The following is a 19,356-nucleotide window of genomic DNA, read 5'->3' as shown; positions in this document are numbered from 1 at the left end:
GGCTGCTAGTATGAAAAGTTTAATTAGATGCTAATCTAAATGACTTTCACTGCCTGGGTTTAGCCTTGTAGGCAGCAGGTGCACTCAGGTCACCTGCAGTGTTGTGTGGTTGATTGGGGAAAAATAGTTTAGTGTGTTTCTGATGTTGGCAGGAGAATTGACCCTCGGACAGGTAGGTAGTGAGGCCTCCAGAGAGTCTGAAAAAGGTTCTTGTCAGTTGCATTAATATCTGACAAATTGTTAATGTTAGTGATTTTTTTTTCTGCCTTTCTTCATGATTTTTTTTTTTTTTTTTTAAAGATTTTATTTATTTATTTGACAGAGAGAAATCACAAGTAGATGGAGAGGCAGGCAGAGAGAGAGAGGGAAGCAGGCTCCCTGCTGAGCAGAGAGCCCGATGCGGGACTCGATCCCAGGACCCTGAGATCATGACCTGAGCCGAAGGCAGCGGCTTAACCCACTGAGCCACCCAGGCGCCCCTCTTCATGATTTTTTGCTGCTTTTGTCTTCCACATGTTTTCTGCTTTTTGTAGGTTTTTTAAATATTTTATTTATTTATTTGACAGAGAGAAATCACAAGTAGGCAGAGGCAGGCAGAGAGAGAGGGAAGCAGGCTCCTTGCTGAGCAGAGAGCCCGATGCGGGGCTCGATCCCAGGACCCTGAGATTATGACCTGAGCCGAAGGCAGCGGCTTAACCCACTGAGAGCCACCCAGGTGCCCCGTAGTTTTTTTTTTTTTTTTTAAGTATTTTATTTTTATTTATTTCTCAGAGAGGAAGAGCGCGCGCTCGAGAGCAGGCAGAGGCAGAGGGAGAAGCAGGCTCCCCACCGAGGAAGGAGCCTGATGTGGGACTCGATCCCAGGACGCTGGGATCATGACCTGAGCCAGAGGCAGCCGCTTAACTGACTGAGCCACACAGGCGTCCCTGCTTTTTGTAGTTTAATTGAATTTTTTATGTGATTCCATTTTCTTTCCTTTTTACCTTCTTTACTGGTTGCCCTCCAGTCCACAGGGAGTAGTCAGGTGACACATGCTGCATGGGAGTGCAGGTGCCCGAGGACAGCCCCTCCTCATTCTTCCTCCTGCCCAGTGGAGTCCTGTTCATGTCCCCTTCGCCTGAACTCAGGTCTGCACAGAAGTACATTGTTGCTGGTAGTTGGAACAGTTCTCTTTTGGATGACTTAAGAATATTTTCTATCCATTTAACCTTTCTCTGATGCTCCTTATCGTGATCTAGTTTTTGTCCTATTCTTCTGGTCTTTGAAGGACTTTTAGTATTTCTTGCAAGGCATATCTACTGGCAACAAATTCCCTCAATTCTTTTTTTTTTTTTTTTTAAAGATTTTATTTATTTATTTGACAGACAGAGATCACAAGTAGGCAGAGAGGCAGGCAGAGAGGAGGAAGCAGGCTCCCTGCTGAGCAGAAAGCCCGATGTGGGGCTTGATCCCAGGACCCTGGGATCATGACCTGAGCCAAAGGCAGAGGCATCAACCCACTGAGCCACCCAGGCGCCCCAAATTCCCTCAATTCTTAATTGGCCAGAGAAAGTCTTTAATTCACTTTTGAAGGATAATTTTGAAGGCTGCAGGTTGGAAGTTGGTTGGTACCCTCCCCTTCCCTGTAAAAATATTTCATTTCTTTCTTTCTTGCATGGTTGCGATTCTTACTTAAGTTTCCTTAAAGGTAAGGTGTTTTTTCCCCCTGGATCCTTTTTTTTTGTTTTTAAAGATTTTATCTATTTATTGGACAGAGATCGCAAGCAGGCAGAGAGAGGCAGGCAGAGAAGTGGGGAGGGGGGTGGAAAGCAGGCTTCCCGTCGAGCAGAGAGCCTGATGCAGGGCTCAGTCCCAGGACCCTGATACCATGACCCGAGTCTAAGGCAGAGGCTTAACTCACCGAGCCACCCAGGCGCCCCGAAGATTTTTTTTGTCTTTGATTTTCTGAAGTTGGAGCATGATAATGCTGAGGCGTAGGTTTTTCAGTGTTTATCCCACAGGGTGTTCCCTGAACCTCTTGATGTGCGGTTTCGTGCCTGATACGCGATTCTCAGTTATTTATTTTTTTTTTAAAGATTTTATTTATTTATTTGACAGACAGAGATCACAAGTAGGCAGAGAGGCAGGCAGAGAGAGAGGAGGAAGCAGGCTCCCCGCTGAGCAGAGAGCCCGATGTGGGACTCGATCCCAAGACCCTGAGATCATGACCTGAGCCGAAGGCAGCGGCTTAACCCACTGAGCCACCCAGGCGCCCCCGATTCTCAGTTATTTATGGCTTCAGAGCTGACTGATGCTTTTGAGCACTCTTTCCACTCCTAACTCCTGCCTGGTCCCTGCCTCCTGTCCTGCAGCTTGTTGGCGTGCTGTCCGCAGTCTGCTTTCCCCTTGTCCTGTTGGGGGCTTTCATGGTTCTTTGGGATTCGTCTGCCACGCCCAGTTCATGAATAAGCTCATCAAATGCCTTCTGCGTTTCTGCTGGGGCTTTTGGTCCCAGGCGTTTCTTTCTGACTCCTAGAATTTTCACCTCCGCTTGCATTACTCACCTGTTCTAGCACGGTGTCTACGTTTTGCAGTTAAGCTCTTGGCATATTAATTCTACTTTTACTAAGTTCTTGGTTTGGTGAGTGCAGCATTTCCGCTGTTTCTGCCTTGTCCCGATGCTTGCCGAGGCTTGTCAGACTCTGTCTTGCCTTCTAGTGTGCCTTGTAATGTTTTTTTTTTTCAAGGTGGATGTGATGGACCAACCAAAAGCAGCTACTGCCCACAGGCCTTCAGTGATGTGGAGGCCAGGTGGGGAGAGAGGAAGGTCTCCGCCCTGTGGCCCGCGCCACCGGTGTGTCCCCGTTCTCCTCCCTCTGTCCCCGTTCTCCTCCCTCGGGTGGGCTGGTTGGGGCCGGAGGGGACTGGGGTTGGCTTTTCCCTGCCCCCAGGAAGATTGGGCTCTTGTAAAACAGTTTCCCCTGAGTGCAGACCTTGAGAAGAACCGAATGCTTTGGTATTTTTCTTATTTATTTAAAGACTTATTTGCTTATTTGAGAGAGAGCACGAAGAGTGCCAGCGCCGGCACGCACACACAGGGGCGCCTGGGGGGCTCAGTGGGTGAAGTGTCAGTCTTCAGCTCAGACCATGATCCCAGGGTCCTGGAGTCTAGACCCCTGTTAGGATTCACACTCTGGGGGTGTCTGCTGCTCCCCCTGGTGCACATACTGTCAGGTAAGTAAAAGCTTAAAAGAGCACAGAGGGCGAGAGATGGTACTCACTTGTGCTTGTGTTCAGGGACGATGACTTATGTGATATGCTTTCTGAAAGTCCTGACGTGGGTTACTGAGTTTATTGGAGGAGGTGTAGTTCTTTTAGTTAATGGGGATTCGGTTAGTGGGTTTATCAGACAGATGGAGTTGATTTTTTTCCCTTGGCCAAGCACATTTTGTTAGAAATTTCATGGATTAATAAACTGGTTGCCCTAAGAAGCATTTGTTTGTGTCTTTTTTTTTTTTAAGTGTTTATTCATTTAAGTAGTCTCTACCCAACAAGGGGCTCGAACTCAGAACCCCGAGGTAAGTGTCACATGCTCTTTTGACTGAGCCAGGCAGATGCCCCAACAGCATTTGTTCTTAACTGAAAGAAGAGAAAGTGTTGGTTTTCTGTTGCTTCCTTAAAATACAGTTTTAGGTCCTGTTAGTGGGAAGTGAGAGAAGTTGTAGAATATCTGCTAGAAAAGATGATGTAGTGAGAGAGCTTCTCGTCCCTTTAACCTTGAACTGATGGCTCTTGGGGTGTTTTAGACTCTCCCCATGCCTTGCAAGCTCTGTTCTCTGCTTTCCAGAGAGGAGGTGAGTAGCCTTTTGTGGCTGTGGGGCCAGGGGACTGAGCTTTTCCATCCTCCTTCACTGTAATGACTTCAGGGTTCATGGCCGCCTGTTGGGACCCGTTCTCGCAGTGAGGCAGTGTGGGTTCACATGTGTGCCAGGCGCGGTTTCCACCTGTCCGAGGCCTGTGGGCACCTGTGCTTTTAGTTTACGTGGTTTATGTGGTCGGCTCTCTGACAGAATTCCTGCTTCCTTTTTGGCACTTGGGTGCAGGGCGAGAAGCCCTGGTCTCCTGGCAGTGTCTGCGCAGAGGGGAAGGTGCCCTTGGGACACCTGAGAAGAGACAGCACGTGGGGGGATGTCTCAGCTCCCCTGAGTGCTCCTATTTTTCTGGTATTGGCTGCCCCCTGTAACGGCAGTTGGCCCTGGGAGACCGGATGGGGAATGTAGGACTCTGGCTTGTGTGTTGCTCTTCCTAGGTGATCACAGCCCCTCTCAGATTCCCTTGCAGGTGTCGCTGAGGAGTGAGGATGGGTGGCTGATCCTAGGAGGTAATAAGTATTGTCCCCCCACGTGGTGTGTTTTTCTTGAGAATAAATGGATGTATTTGATGCTTTAGGAAAATTGGATTAAAGATTCTAATTAGTTTATCTGTGGCTAAGGAAAGAGTCTATATAAAACAGGCATTTTATCTGCACATCTGGTTGAGCAGCAGTTTACTTAAAGTTGTTCTGGAATTGGGTAGTATTCTTTTTTCTTTTTTTAAAATTTTTATCTATTTGACAGAGATCACAAGTAGACAGGCTGGCAGAGAGAGAGAGAGAGGGGAAAGCAGGCTCCCCACTGAGCAGAGAGCCCAACGCGGAGCTCGATCTGAACCTGAACCGGAGGCAGAGGCTCCAACCCACTGAGCCATCCAGGCACCCCGAATTGGTAGTTTTTCTTTTCTTCTTCTTCTTTTTTTTTTTTTTTTTAGATTTCATTTATTTATTTGACAGACTGATAGAACACAAGTAGGCAGGGGAGGGTGAGGGAGAAACAGGATTTCCTCCGAGCAGGGGAGCCTGATGCAGGGCTAGATCGCAGGACTCCGAGACCACGACCTGAGCCGAGGGCAGATGCTTAATGACTGAGCCACCGAGGTGCCCCAGTTTCTACTGAAAACAGGATTAAAATAAACTTTTTCATCCACATGATACCATGTTTGTACTAGTGGTTTAACGTTCAGTTTAGTCATGGCCTGTTCCAGAGAAGGCGCGTCCCTGTCTCCTAGCGGCCGTGCGAGTTCAGATCCAGTCGCAGCCACAGCCTCCGGCGCTCCCGTGGGTTCGCATCCCGAGTCCGAGCGCGGAGCCGCCGAGGGACCTTCCCGCGCCTCCAGCACCGCCTTTCTCGTTTGACAGCTGCGGAAAGCGGGCGTCTGGGGGCGCCGTCGGTGCAGCGTCCGCCTGCAGCCCAGCTCGCGGTCCCCGAGTCCTGCGGTGGAGCCCCGCCTCGGGCTCCCTGCTCGCCGGAGGCTGCCTCGCCCTCTCGCGCTGCGCTGCCCTGCCGCGGTCTCGGGCCCAGGTGGTTGTCCTCCGTGCAGCCCTGGTCCAGCTCGCGGCGGGACGGGTCTAGAACGGCTCTTGGCTTGTGCGTCCCGCAGCCTCCCAGACAGGTTCGGTGCCGCCGTCCTGCCCCGCGAGTAGGTTCTTTCTGTCCCTCTCTCCGCTTTGAAGATTCCATGGGGCACGAGCGGGCACGAGCGGGCAGCCGCGGACGGAGAAGAGGCTCCCCGCCGAGCAGGGAGCGGGACCCCGGGACCCCGGGACCCTGGGGCCATGAGCCCAGCCGGAGCGCACGCGGGGCTGACGGAGCCCCCAGGCGCCCCGCTCCTTGCTTCTCGCGGCCCCCGGGCGCTGGCGGTGCGGTCCGTGCGCGTGTCCGTCCCGTCGGCGCGGGCCTGCGGGTGCGCATGGGCCTGCGGGTGCGTGTGCGCGCGGGGGTGCCCGCTTCCCGGGCTGCAGCAGGTGGCGGTGCTTCCTGCCTCGGCCGTGCGCCCCACGCTCCTGGGGTACTCGTTCGCGGCCCGTGACTGTCTGCTGGGCCCGGAGCCCGTTCCCGAGCCCGGCGTGCGGCGCGCGGGGTCCCTCGGGGTCGCGTTCGCTCGGGGTCGCGTGGCGGCGTCCGCGGCGGCTGACGGCACCGTGGGGGTCGCGGCGCTCGGGCTGGCGCGGCCGGGCTGCGGGGCGCGTGCGTGGGGCGGCGAGGGAGGCGGCAGCGGCCCTGGAGCCGCGCGGCGCGGAGCTCGGCGTCCGTCGGTGACTCGAGGCGGGAGCGGGTCCCAGCGGCGGTCCGGAGAGCGGTCGCTGCGTCGCGTCGCGGGCTGCTCCGGGCGGGGACCCCGCGGTGCTCTGGGGACGCGCTGCCTGGGAACGGCCGCCGCGGCCGCCTGAAGAGCTGCTGGGGATGAAGCCCCGGGACGCCGGGGGACGCCGGAGGATACCCGTGCGTCCGACCCCGGGCCGAGTGAGGACCCGCCAGCGGCCGCCCCGCCCCGTCCCGTGCCGCCCCCCACGGCCGCCCCCTGGAGGAAGGGCGGGCGGAGCGGAGGTTCCAGCAGCGGGACCTCGGCGAGGCGGAGCGACACGGTTACTGGGAAGGTCGTTTTCCTTCGCGGGCACCTGCTGCCGCCGCGGCCCGGTCCGTGCGAGCCGCGCCCGGTTCTTCTCGGAGCGGCTGTCGGCTTCCGGCCTCTCTCCGCGTCCGCCGTGGCTCTGCGGGGTCGTCGGGGTCGGGGTCGGGGCCGTCGGGCCGGTGCTGCGCTGCGTGTCGGAGCTCGCGGCCGCCCCGGCCACCGCACTTGCTCTTCCGGCTTTTTCTGAACTTCAGACTGAGTGGACTTCTGTCCCCGGCCCAGTGCGGGCCTCTGCGGCCGCCTCGCCCCGCTTCCCGCAGTCGTCCGTGGGGCCGCCGCGGGTCCCGCAGACCGGGGTCAGCCGCGCTGCCGCGGTGCGGACCGCGAACGGGCCTGCGTCCGGCCACACTTCCCCGTCCCGAGCGCCGCGGGTGGCGCTCAGCTGCTGTTTGTTCTGGGTCACCCCGAGCCGTTCTGGTTCTGCTCTGCTGGGTTTTGGGCCAGGCCTGTAATTTTCCCGGAGTGCTAGGGGGCATGTCCTGAGCCCATCTCGACTGTTCCTGCCCAGTGCTGGCCTTGGTCTCACACCATGGGATCCCCAGCGGAGCTGACCGTGTCCTTTGTTGCCCGTGGGTCCGCTGTGCGCTCCGGGTCGTGTCTGCTAGGACCGCCTTTGTAGCTGCCCTGGCTGTGAGGGAGGAGGGTGTGATGCGCTGGGAGGGGTGAGGGTTGTGGGGTTTGAGATCCCTGGCAGACACAGCCGCGGGAACTGTGGGTTCCCGTGTGTGTTGGGGGTCGGTAGCAGTGTCGGTGAGGGTGGAAGTTTCCAGGGAGAAGCCTGGAAGCAGAAGCAGAATTTGCTAGAGAAAGATGGTGAGTGCGGTAGGGAGCGGCTGGTGAAATTTGGTCCTGTTCTCTTCGGGAGGGCTGTCACACGGCCAGGCAGCTGTGGCAAGCGGTCATCTGTCTGGTCACATCTGAAGTGCCCAAGAGAGACCTAGAACTGGAGCTTAAATTTGGGAGTCACTGCGGAACAGGTGGTACGGCTTGCGTAATGGGAGTGGATGAGCGCACACGAGTGTGGCTTGAGAAGAGGGTTCTGAGCCCTGGCTTCCCGACCCTGTGCTCACAGGTCTCGTTGGGAGAGCAGACCGGGGCGGGGGCCAGGGACGGGAAAGGCCCCGTGTGCTGAGGGCTTTGGGGAGTCAAACTGCACAGGGTTTTCCTCTTGACCTTTGTGAGCTTCAGGTGGTGGTACTGGTGCTGGGGGGAGTTAGACAGGGTTGGGTGCAGGAGCCCGGGAAGGCCTGTGGGAATGGAGAGCCTCGGCCTTGTGCTGACTTGTGCTGGTGGGGTGGGAGGTAATCCCAGATGACTGGGCTTTTCCAGTTCATTTGCATTTTCTTCACGTGGCAGCCTTCTAGAAAGACTGACCAGTAGCCATCATTCAGGTGGTGTTTGCTCCCCAGGCTCTGTTAATTGATGGTGCTTGTCCTCCCCCCACGCCCTCCGGGCTGTTGCAGATGGTCAGGTAACTAGACATTTACCACCTGGCGTCAAAGCCAGTTTCCACCCACTTCTGCACAACGGCCTCGAGGGTCTTGCCACAGTACCATCCTCATCTGCACAAAGGTAGGCACAGCCTCGCAAATAAAGAGAAAGCGCTTGGGCTGGAATGCCAGCTTGGGAAGTGGTACCAAGGACATCTTCGTGGCCTGGGATGCACATTGCTCAGGGGATGGTTCGGCTGCTTCAAAGTGAGAGCCTAGTCCTGAGAGTTCCCCTTTGTTCCACACTGGTGATCATGGCCTGATGTGTCCGGTCACCGCTGGGCACCCCCGAGACACCCCACAGATGCGTGCCGCAGCGGCTGGCACTCACGAGGGCCATCATCTGGCGTAGTTAATTATCAGCCCTTTGAAGTAGCGTGCCAGGATGCTGACATTTCTGCTGTTTCTGGCTGCCCTTGCTGTGTTGTGGGTAGTGCTGAGGTTTTCCTGTTGATAAAGCTTGCTAGGCTTCTGTGTCACGAGAATTGGTGACCTCTTCGGTGGCTAGTAATTTTGAGACTGAACTTGGCTGCTGTCACTGGCTGACCAGCGAGGAAGCTTTTTAAGATTGGGTGCTCACTTCTCTATTGTTAACTGATTGCATTGCAAGCAAATACTGTGGTATTGTGTGTTGTACGTACGCAAACAGAACTGCCAAACTGTATCGTGAACAACCATTTTCTCGTGGGTGCGTCATCCTTTCCATACTATGGGAGCTCTTGGCTGCCCCAGGACGGGCCACTTCTGCATAAAGATTATAGCAGATTAGAAGCAACCAAAACCCAGCACATGGGGGAAGGGTCCTCTGTGTCCCCCTCAGCTGCCTCCGCTTAGGCTGGGAAGGAGAGCCTGCTCCAGGAAGAGCGCCGTCCGGGGCAGCCTTGTGTTTCCGCGACTCCCCTGTCCTCGCTGATGGTCTTCTTCCACTTCCTGTCCTCAGACCCTCCCCTCTCCTGAGCTCCTCGAAGCTTCCCGCTGCCTTTCTGTTGTCAGGATTTTCTGTTCATGCCTATTACAGTGTGTTTTCTCCTGTCGATGTGGACGTGGCTCTGAGTCCCCTGGAAGGACCGCGGGGCAGGGCATGTCCTCCTCCCACCAGCATTCCCTTTCTTACCTGTCTGTCACCACCAATTGGATTTGGTGTTAAGTCTCAGGAATTCCAAGAAAATAGTCACCATATAGTTTTCTCTTCCTAATTTGTAATTTAAAAAAATTCCGGGGGGTCTGGGGGGCCCAGTTGGTTAAAGGACTGCCTTTGGCTCAGGTCGTGATCCTGGAGTCCCGGGATTGAGAACCTGCATCAGGTTCTCTGCTCAGCAGGGAGTCTGCTTTCCCCTCATGACTCTCAAATAAATAAAAAATTCTGGGAATCTCTTTGAGAAGAGTACATATTTTGATTTTTTTTGTTTAAGATTTTATTTATTTGTTTATTTAACAGAAATGGAGAGCACAAGTAGGTAGAGCAGCAGGGGGAGGGAGAAGCAGGCTCTCTGCTGAGCAGGGAGCCTGATGGGGGCTCCATCCTAGGACCCTGGCATCTCGACCTGAGCTGAGGGCAGACGCCGACTGAGCTGCCCAGAAGCCCCTATTTCTATGTTATTAAGTGGCAGGTCTTTTTTTTTTTTAAAGATTTTATTTATTTATTTGATAGACACACAGCGTAAGAGGGGACATAAGCAGGCAGAGTGGGAGAGGGACAAGCAGGCTTCCGGGGGAGCAGGGAGCCTGATGCAGGGCTTGATCCCAGGGTTCTGGGATCATGACCTGAGCCAAGGCAGATGCTTAACGTCTGAGCCACCCACGTGCCCCTTAGATGGCAAGTCTTACTGAGGTCTGTTCTGAGTTCTTAACTTTCCAGCGTCTAGAACTTACATTGCTGTATTTGAGGTTATACTTTCTTTTTTAAATTTCTCCATCAGGTGATCAAATGGATGCATTTCACCTAAATATAACTTGATTTCCTTCAGGAGATCTTCGATCCGAGGGCTTTCTGAAAACAAGGTTTGTTTCTTGTCATTCGGTTCTGATTTTGTGATACTGTTTTCTGTTTCTATTCCGTTGTTTTTGTAAGCATTCCAGAGCTTCGACGTTTGCAAGTTTTGCTTGGCCAAATGGGCACGTTTGGTAAGAACAGGAGTTTTCTCTCTTTCCCTCTTCCCTTCCCTTCCCTTTCCTCCCTCTTCTCCTTTGTAAGGATTTTATTTTGAAGTCCCAGTGTGGGACTCAGACTCCCAACCCTGACAAGAGTCCCCTGCTCTGCTGACTGAGCCAGCCAGGGGCCCCAGGAGCTGGGATTTTCTGATTGTTAGCTGCAGGGCCCTAGTTTATGTCCGTGACAGGAGGTTCATTTAAATGACATGACTGTGGATGTATCTTCTATTTTCTTGATGTAAAAAAAAAGATTTTATTTATTTGATATTCTGTGAGAGAGGGAACACAAGCTGGGGGGGGGGAAGGGAGAAGTGGGCCCCCCGCGGAGCAGGGAGCCTGATGGGGACTCAGTGTGGGGCTCGATCCCAGGACCCCGGGATCATGACCTGAACTGAAGGCAGATGCTTTCACTGACTGAGCCCCCCCAGGCACCTCTTTAGTTGCAAGTCTTTTTTTTTTTTAAGTTTTCATATCTTTTTTTCTTTTTTTTTAAAGATTTTATTTATTTGTCAGAGAGAGAGCGAGCACAGGCAGGCAGAGAGGCAGGCAGAGACAGAGGCAGAAGCAGGCTCCCCGCTGAGCAAGGAGCCCGATGTGGGACTCGATCCCAGGACGTTGGGATCATGACCCGAGCCGAAGGCAGCTGCTTAACCCACTGAGCGACCCAGGCGTCCCTATTTGTAAGTCTTAATAATTATGTTTTGCGTGATCTGAAGTGCGTCTTGAGAAGCATTTTTCTCTGTGCGGTTCTGCAGCGTCCGTGGCGACAGCTGTCTCCCCTCCTGCCCCGGAACTCGGTACCCGGTTCCCGCTGGTTCCTGCCCCGCAGCTCCTGGCATCCTGAAGGTGGTGTTTGGCTTGTGATGCTGTTCTCAGTGGGAGGTTCTGAGGCCGCGTCCGTGCCCTTTTCTTCTCTGAAGGAAGGCCTGGTTCCTGATCGCGGTTCTGTTCTTGCTTGAGAGTCACGTTGCTCGGGAAACTTCCCTGGTGTTTGCCTTGAGCCTCTTTCATGTCCTTGGAGTGTTTATTCTATCGCTTGGAAACAGTGGCGCTTTTAAAAGAATGGAGTGGAATTACGACGCACAGTGTGTTCCTTAAACTCATATAGCGCTAGGTTTGGTTGTATGTCAGACTGGAAAGACAAAACTGACTTTTAGCATATCTTTAGTCTTCATTTAGTTACAGTTCTTGTGTTTACTGAGGTGTTTGAGTTAAATGTGCTCTTGTCTGGGGAACCCTGAGGATTGCGCCTGTTGAGACGGGGTTGACTGGAAACGTTTCTGGGTGGCACTGTCCTCGCCGGGTGCCCCGCCTTCCCTTGGCCACATTGTCGTTCCTGTGGGGAGAACATGCTGTAGGTCGGCTTTTCTAGCGGCCGAAGCCTTCACCACCGTGCTGACGGCATGACCCTCCAGGACAGGAGCGGCGCAGCACGGCTGTGCCTCTGGGCAGCGCAGCCCCAGTTCTCCCGGCACCTGGTCCCGTTGCTGTGAGCTCGGGTCTTAACGTTGCAGCTACGACCCACCTTCTCTGGTGTGTGTCCCTCTCTGTGTGCCTTCCATACCCCTGCAGGTGGCCTGTCGGCGTCCCCTCCGTGCCGGCGGGACAGCTCGCGACTCTGCGCGCCCCATACATAACCACAGGACTCTGGGGAACCACATATGAGTTGGCCTTTAGAAGGAAGGAAACCGTGGTGGTGGTGACAGCGTAGATGAACCTGGAGGAGTGACACCAGGAAATAAGGCAGACATAAATCCTGCGGGACCTCGTGTGTGGGATCCAAGGGAGTCGAACTCCGTAGACACGGCGCGCGCGTGGAGGGCTGGCGGCGGGGCTGGGGAGGGAAGTGGGAGGGCGTCTGTTGCAGGTGCAGACGTCCGGCTCCGAGTGAGGTCTGGGGACCTGCGGTGCAGCACACTGACCGCCGCTTACACATGTGCCCGATACGTGGAATTTGCTGAGAGAGAGCATGTTCTCGCCTTCGAAAGAAACAGGACGTGTCTCCGGTGATGGAGCTTCCCCTTCGCGGTGGTCGGTTCACAGTGTGGACACGATCACAGCCTCCTCTTGTACACCCTCAGCGGCTTTGTCGTGCTGCGGTCCAGCCGGGGACAGGAGGAGCTGACCGGGCCGTGGTTCTGTCTGTTCTGGAGCTGAGCCACGTGGCTCTGGGCCCCCATCTCCCCGCTGGTCCCGGCCTCTCCTCGGATTGGGATTGGGCCTCCTGACCCCCTGCGGCGCCTGCATGTTCCTGGACCGCTTCCTGGGTCTCACTTGAGCAGCAGCAGCAGCTCCCTCCAGCTCCGTTTCACCGGTCTTAACTGGCCAGGCTGATGACTGAACCGTGTCCGGAATGGGTGGTTCCCACCGCCGGTGTGCTCTCCGTTGGCTGCCGTGGTTATTTTACGAATGCTGACTTAATTAACTGATTTCAACACATTTATTTGAAAGGGAGAGAGAGTTGAGAGAGAGCATACGAGGGCAGAGGGTCAGAGGAAGAAGCAGACCCCCCCCCCCCCCCCGCCCCACCGAGTGGGGAGCCCCAGGGGACCCGATGCCAGCCTCTGGATCATGACCTGAGCAGGAGGCAGACCCTTCACGGACTGAGCCACCCAAGCGCCCCTGAATGCCTTTTTTATTTTATTTTATTTGTTTATTTTAAAAGATTTTATTTATTTATTTGACAGAGATCACAAGCAGGCAGAGAGAGAGGGAAGCAGGCTCCCCGCTGAGCAGAGAGCCTGATGCGGGGCTTGATCCCAGGACCCTGAGATCATGACTGGAGCCAAAGGCCGCGGCTTAACCCACTGAGCCACCCAGGCACCCTGAATGCCTTTTTAAAATGCAAAGTATGATCCCTTTCAAGGTTTTTGTTTCCGATTCTCGGTGGTGGTCTCACTCCCGAGGCTCCTCTTCATGGAGGTTGCCAGTTCCTCTAGAGCGGGGACTGTGTTCCCCGCAGGAACCATGTGACCTGGCTTGGAGGGCCACTCGGGGCTCAGGGACACCTGCATTTGCCTCCCGGCCCCGGCTGGCTTTGGTCGCTGTGGAGTGGGGAGCAGTGCGGGACGATGCAGGAGAGGAGACTCCAGTGCAGCGGGGGCTCGTCCTTCTCCCCGCAGCGGGCCGGGGAGCGTCTCTCTCCTCCCCTTCCCGTAATTACAGCCCTTCGGGAGCCACAGTGGTGGGGGGCGTCATGTGGGTCTTCAGTGCTGCCAAAAGCAGCTCCAGTCCTGATGACACAGGACCCCTTTCACAGCACAGCAGGGCCACCTCTGGGTCCCCTCCCTGCTGGCTCCTGGCACGGGAGCCTCTCTCTGACAGCTCCGCTTCTTCAGACGCGTGGGTTGCACTTGATGTTTCTAGGTATCTCAGGGTGGTGGGTCTGTCATAGACCATCCCCTGGTGGTTTTGGACTACTTCTTGTGTTGAGCTTGTGGACTAGTAGCAAGTGGGTTTCTTTTCTTTTCTTTTTCTCTTTCTCTTTCTTAGGGCGCCTGGGTGGCTCAGTGGGTTGAGCCACTGCCTTCGGCTCGGGTCGTGGTCTCAGGGTCCTGGGATCGAGCCCCGCATCGGGCTCTCTGCTCGGCAGGGAGCCTGCTTCCTCCTCTCTCTCTGCCTGCCTCTCTGTCTGCTTGTGATCTCTCTCTCTATGTCAAATATATAAATAATAAAAAAAATCTTAAAAAAAAAAGATTTTACTGATTTCTTTGAGAGTAAGAGAATGAGAGAGAGCGTGAGAGGGGAGGCTCAGAAGGAGGAGCAGAGAGCCTGAAGCGGGACTCAGCCCCGGGACTCCATCCTGGGCCTCTGGGACCATCGCCTGAGCAGAAGAATGCTCACCTGACTGTGCCCCCCAGGTGCCCCGAATTCATGTGCTTCTTCTGACCCTTTATTACTACTTTTTAGATTATTTGGGAGAGCATGGATGGGGGAGAGGGGCAGAGGGAGGAGGGCCAAGCGGATTCCTGGCTGAGCAGGAAGTCGGTGTGGGGCTCAGTCCTATGGCCCTGAGATCCTGACCTGAGCCAAGACCAAAGCCTGCTGCCCATCTGATCGAGCCGTTGAGGCGCCCCCTTCTAAATACAGGGTTTCTGTATATAAATGCTCGGCTGTGGTACGTGTAGATGCTGAGTCATGACGTCCTACTGGATTTTGTCCCCTGTGGGTTGGTCTCCAAACGTTGGCAACAGCTGTGTTTGCGTCTTGTTTGGAGCAGTGGGAAATTGGTAATCGTGGCATTATTAACCTTAGACCTCACTGAGCCTTGGCATGGTGGCCTCGGGAAGACTGTCTCTTGGGTCTGATAGTTGAGTTTCTGGGGACTCGGCGGAAAGCCCAGCTTCAGGTGTGGGCAGATCAGGCTGCCTCGGGCCCTGCTCCCCTGCTGCAGTCCGCGTGCAACGTTGCAGGCTAGGCCTGCTCCTAGGGAGTCTCCGTCAGTGGTTGGATGAGGGGAATGTGTTAGATTCTCACAGAGGGAAATGTATCCCTGGTGTGTGGGACCGAAGGCCCTCCTGTTAGAGGTGGCCGAAGCGAACAGAGTCTGACCGTCTTGCCCGTGAAGTGACACGGACCTGGGTGAGGCAGGTCGCCAGCGTGGGCTCTCGGGGCGCTCTGCAGTTGGTGTCAACGGCAGGGCCGTGATTGTTTCGTGGCTGGATGGGACTTCAAGCCAGAGGGTGAAGGTGCTCTCATAGGTGTCTAATCAGACCTTTCCTGCTGCTTCCCCAGGGACTTGGGGGGGTGCGCGTCACCTCCTCACTGTTCTTTGTGTGGTTCGCACGTTGCAGGGACGGTGTGTTCATCCTGGTGGCTGTGCAGTCTTGCCCAGTGCCTGGCCCAGGAACGCACTGAGAGGAGGAGGTGGCCAGAGCTCCTTTAGCACTGCCTGTGTTGGAAAACCGGATTGGCGCGCCAGCCCGTCAGCGGGTGGTCGGGTGTCCACCTCGGTCCCCCAGTGTCGTCCCCCTCCCCCGCCTTACTTAGCTCAGGCTGCTTTTCAGAGCTCGTCCTCCCACACAGAGCGGAGTCTTAGGGCACAAGTCTTGGAATCTGTTCCAGACAAGGGCCCAGCCTGACCGGCTGGGGATTAGTGCTCTGGAGAGGTGACCCCTTCCCCACCCCCGCCGCTGTGTTCTTTCTCACAGAGAACCAGACCTTGGCCGTCCTGTCACTGACCATGGATTTCTCATTGCAGGACTTAACTCCAGCAGCCTGTTAAAACATGGTGGATTACTATGAGGTTCTAGGCGTGCAGAGACATGCCTCAGCCGAGGACATTAAAAAGGCGTAAGTAACTGTATTTATTTAATAATAAATCTTGGCTTCGTGCTGGTCCTTGGATATTGTCACTTTTTAATCTATTGAACATGGAACAGAACACCTTTTTTTTTTTTTGGGGGGGAAGATCTTACTTACTTATTCATGAGAGACAGAGGGGGAGCAGGGTGTCTGACGCGGGGCTCAGTCCCAGGACCCTGGGATCGTGACCTGAGCCAAAGGCAGATGCTTAACGACTGAGCCACTCAGGTGCCCTATTTCATTTTATTTTTTAAGATGTTGTTTATTTGACAACGAGCGTGAGTCCAAGCAGGGAAGCAGACTCCCTGCTGAACAGGGAGCCTGACGTGGGACTCGATTCCAGGACCATCCCGGCCGAGGGCAGACGCTTAACAGAACGAGCCACCCAGCCGTCCTAGCTTTTTATTTTTAATGAGCAAAGCTGTGTGGTGGTGCATGTTCCCGGTCCATTTTGTGGACTCTAGGCTTTGCGTGCGCAGCGATCAGGAAAACCTGAGTTGGAGGAGTGACTGTGTGGTGCTCTCCCTCCCGTGTCTTCTGAGAAACCTCCAGTCCGGTCTGGTCTGAGTCACAGCCGTGTGCTTCTTCCCCCACTCCGAGTGATGTGGCCTGCCGGTCGTGGTGCTCATTCTGGTGTGAGTCCGGCTGCGGCCTCCAGGCCCACGGGGAGGGGGGGTGCTTTACGGTCCATGCCGCGTGCCTTGAGCCTGGAAGAGCTGAGCGGTCTCTCACAAAACCTGGACAGACAGCACGCACCTGCATCCTCCTGTGGAACCTTGTTGCACAGCAGCAGCTAGTGCAAACGGACACTCTGTCTTGTCCGTGCACTCTCCGTTCCTACTGTGAAGATTCGTGATGCTTTAGGGCTTGTGGTCTGCTTACGGCTTATTGGGGTCCATAGTGGTAGAAAAATAAAGTCTCTTGGTGTTGTAGAGAGTCCAGCGTTAACCAGATTTTAAGAAGACCAGCCGGAGGTTGTTGATGAAAATGCTGTGGTTAATTCGAGCCACAGCAGCTTTGTGTCCCCTTGTCAGATGTCAGGAGGCCTGCCTTGTTCCGCGGTCTCATCTGGATTCTGAGGGGCGCGCCCCTTCCCTGTTCGTCCAGTCCCCACCCCAGAGGTGGCGTTGATGTTGAGCTTAGTAGAAGGGAGCAGTGTGTATGTGTGTGTGTGTGCGTGCCTGTCACCGGGACTGTTCTGGAGTCTCCAGTGAGACCTGGATGCGGAGCGGGGCTCTCTGTGGATGGCGCCCGGGGCATGAGCGGGGTGGCAGGCAGGCCTGCTCCGAGCTCCTGGCCTCTCTTTTGTGCTCCCGCTGCTGCGTGGTCCATGCACCCCGCTCGCATTGGCCCTCGCGTGTGTCCACGGGCCTGTGTGTCGAGCAATTGCTTTGCGCTGTGAGGTGGATGGGAGAGCTGGTTTCTTTTGCAGTGGGCGAGGGAGGTTCCACTGCGGAAATCGGTATGCATCTCGCGAGTTTGCGCTCCGCATCCATTCCCCAGCCCCGTGAAGTTCCACGGCCGTTGGGTTTCTGCACGTGGATGTGACCACTGTCCTTTGACTCTCTTCAAGGTACCGGAAACTGGCACTGAAGTGGCATCCAGATAAAAACCCGGAGAATAAAGAAGAGGCAGAGAGAAAATTCAAACAAGTAGCTGAGGCGTACGAGGTGTTATCAGATGGTGAGTTAACCTGCCCAGAGCTCGGACTCTCCCCAGGGCCGGGGGATGTGGCTGGCTGAGGTTTCGGGCCCTGAGAAAAGACATTCCTTCTTTTCCTTGTGAAGCTTTGAGTCCTGTTCCTGGCAGATACTTGACACCGTTACCCGTGAGTGCTGTGAGCACCCTGGCTTCTCGCACGTTCTTTTGTGATGGCTGTTTTAAACAGGATGGCAGCCTGTTCTGAGGACGGACGGGACAGATCAGGGCATAGGAATCCATCTGGGTCACCACGTGGTGGCGGCGGTCACGATCTGACGGTGGTGCGGTGCTCTCTGCCCCACTCCCCTCACGTGGCGGGCCTGTTGATGGTTTTCACTGTGCGCAAGGACTTCCTTTGTTTCTGGGAATGTCTGGCTGAGCTGTAGACTTCCAAAATTTGAGGTGTCTGTTCCCTGCCCCAGCTCCAGAGCGTCGGTGTTGGAAAGCACAGGCTTTTGAGAGTCTCCATCTGTTAGCCTGGTCTCCTTAGTCAGGCGGAAGGTGAGCTTGATGCAGTCTGCAGGTTCGTGGTGGAGAAGAGTGTGAGAGGGTCCTGGGCTTGGGAGAGCGGCGTGGAGCTTTGTTAGAAACCGGGAATCTGCTGACGCCGCCTCGCCAGGAAGCTGCACGGAATGAGCTGGTGTGAGTCAGCTCCCAGGTACCCAGGATGGAGGAGTCCTCACTGGCTGCCGGGCCTGGCCCCGCCCCAAGTGTGTCCTCATGTGCTCAGGGTTACTAGAGAAAGGCTTTTTTTTTTTTTTTTTTTTAAATGTGCTTGAGAGAAAGATAGTGACAGAAATAGAGAATAGACATGGGGAGGAGAGGGAGAATCAGCTGTCCCGCTGAGCATGGAACCGGACGTGGGCCTCGACCCCAGAACCTTGGGATCGAGACTGAGCCGAGGGCAGCACTTAAGTGACTGAGCCACCCAGGCGTCCCGTGAAAGGCATTTTTGATTTTGGAGAGAACTCCATGCAACCACGCTCCTCCTTACTACTAACAACACGTGAGCATCCCTGTTTTGTCTGTTAATACATCTTTTTTACTTTAAAAGAAGTCCCAGATGTTTTATTTCAGTAGTAACTGTTAGTAGAAAACACGTAAACATTGATAATTGTAATTTTTAAAATACATAGCATTAAGGTCTTAAACTGAGAAACTTTAGTTTTTTTTTTTTCCCCTAAGTTTTATTTGAGAGAAAGCTCAAGAGCAGGGGTGGGGTGAGGGAGAAGCAGGTCCCCCGCCGAGCAGGGCGCCTGCGGTAGGACTCGAGCCCTGGACCCCGAGACTGCAGCCTGAGCTGCTAACCGCTGAGCCCCCGGCGCCCGTGCCAGCGGCTTCCTGGACCGACAGGCGGCCTGCGGCCCTCCGCGCCGTCTCTTGCTGTCCGGTCCCTGTTTGTGTCGAACTAGCACTTGCGGGACGTGGGAGAAATCGGGGACTGATCCCAAATTATTTCTCATTTTAGTCACGTGGTTTTGCAAAAACAAAAAATGGGATTGATCTTTGTCAGGAAGGGAACCTTGACCTTCTCATCAAGATGACAGCGTTGCTCTTCTCTGCCCCTTCTCGGAGGGAGAGCGATGCTCTTGTGGTCTTCTGCAGCCGGCGGCCCGGGGCTTCCCTTCCCGGCGGTGGGTCCCGTTCTTACTAGAGCTCTGGCTGCCAGAAGCTGGCTTTCGGTGGTTTGCTTGTGCGCACGGTTTCCCCGTAACTCCTGTTGTTTTGCCTCACAATTTGGTAGAACCTGATGTTTTGGGGTAAACACATGGCATTAAAAGAAGGCGCCTGTCCATCCAGGGCTGCAGTGCTGCTGTTCGTTCTAGAAGGTAAATAGGACAGCAGACCCTCACCAAGGCTTGCTTGGACTGTTGCTCTTCCAAGGGGATGAAGCTTGTGGGGTTAGAGTTGGCTTCTTGTCTGGCTTTTAGTACATCGATTTCTTGCCCCATCGAGGCCCCATCCTGTTTCCACGCCCCAGATCTTATCCCCCCAATTGGACCTGGTAATAAGAAGGCACATGTCTGGAATTGGAGTAGTTTTTATGACGTGCCGTGTTATTTTAATGTATGTGTGAGCTGCACGCTCTGTGTACAGGAGGCTGAAAGAAATACTTCAGTATGTATAACCACATTTTAAATTTTTTTACAACTTTTTTTTAGATTTGTCAGAGAGAGCGGGAGAGCGAGCACGCTCACGTGTACAGGCAGGCGGGGTGGCGCAG

The 19,356-nt window shown here is 54.7% G+C and overlaps 1 protein-coding gene across 7 annotated transcripts in view; it reads left to right on the top strand.

Annotated features, from left to right (window-relative positions):
- The window catches only part of DNAJB6 (DnaJ heat shock protein family (Hsp40) member B6), a 75,497-nt gene that overhangs the window by 8,500 nt on the left and 47,641 nt on the right, over positions 1–19,356 (top strand). For all 7 annotated transcript variants that reach the window (XM_082692954.1, XM_082692953.1, XM_082692955.1 and 4 more), the window contains exons 2-3: positions 15,328–15,419; positions 17,005–17,114. In XM_082692954.1, the coding sequence (XP_082549080.1) occupies positions 15,355–15,419; positions 17,005–17,114 (175 nt within the window). In that variant the 5' untranslated portion in view covers positions 15,328–15,354. The remainder of the gene's footprint in view (positions 1–15,327; positions 15,420–17,004; positions 17,115–19,356) is intronic.

This window comes from Mustela nivalis (genome assembly GCF_964662115.1).
Source record: "Mustela nivalis genome assembly, chromosome: 12".
NCBI classification, from domain to species: Eukaryota; Metazoa; Chordata; class Mammalia; order Carnivora; family Mustelidae; genus Mustela; species Mustela nivalis.
This window is presented reverse-complemented; position numbering and strand designations above follow the sequence as displayed.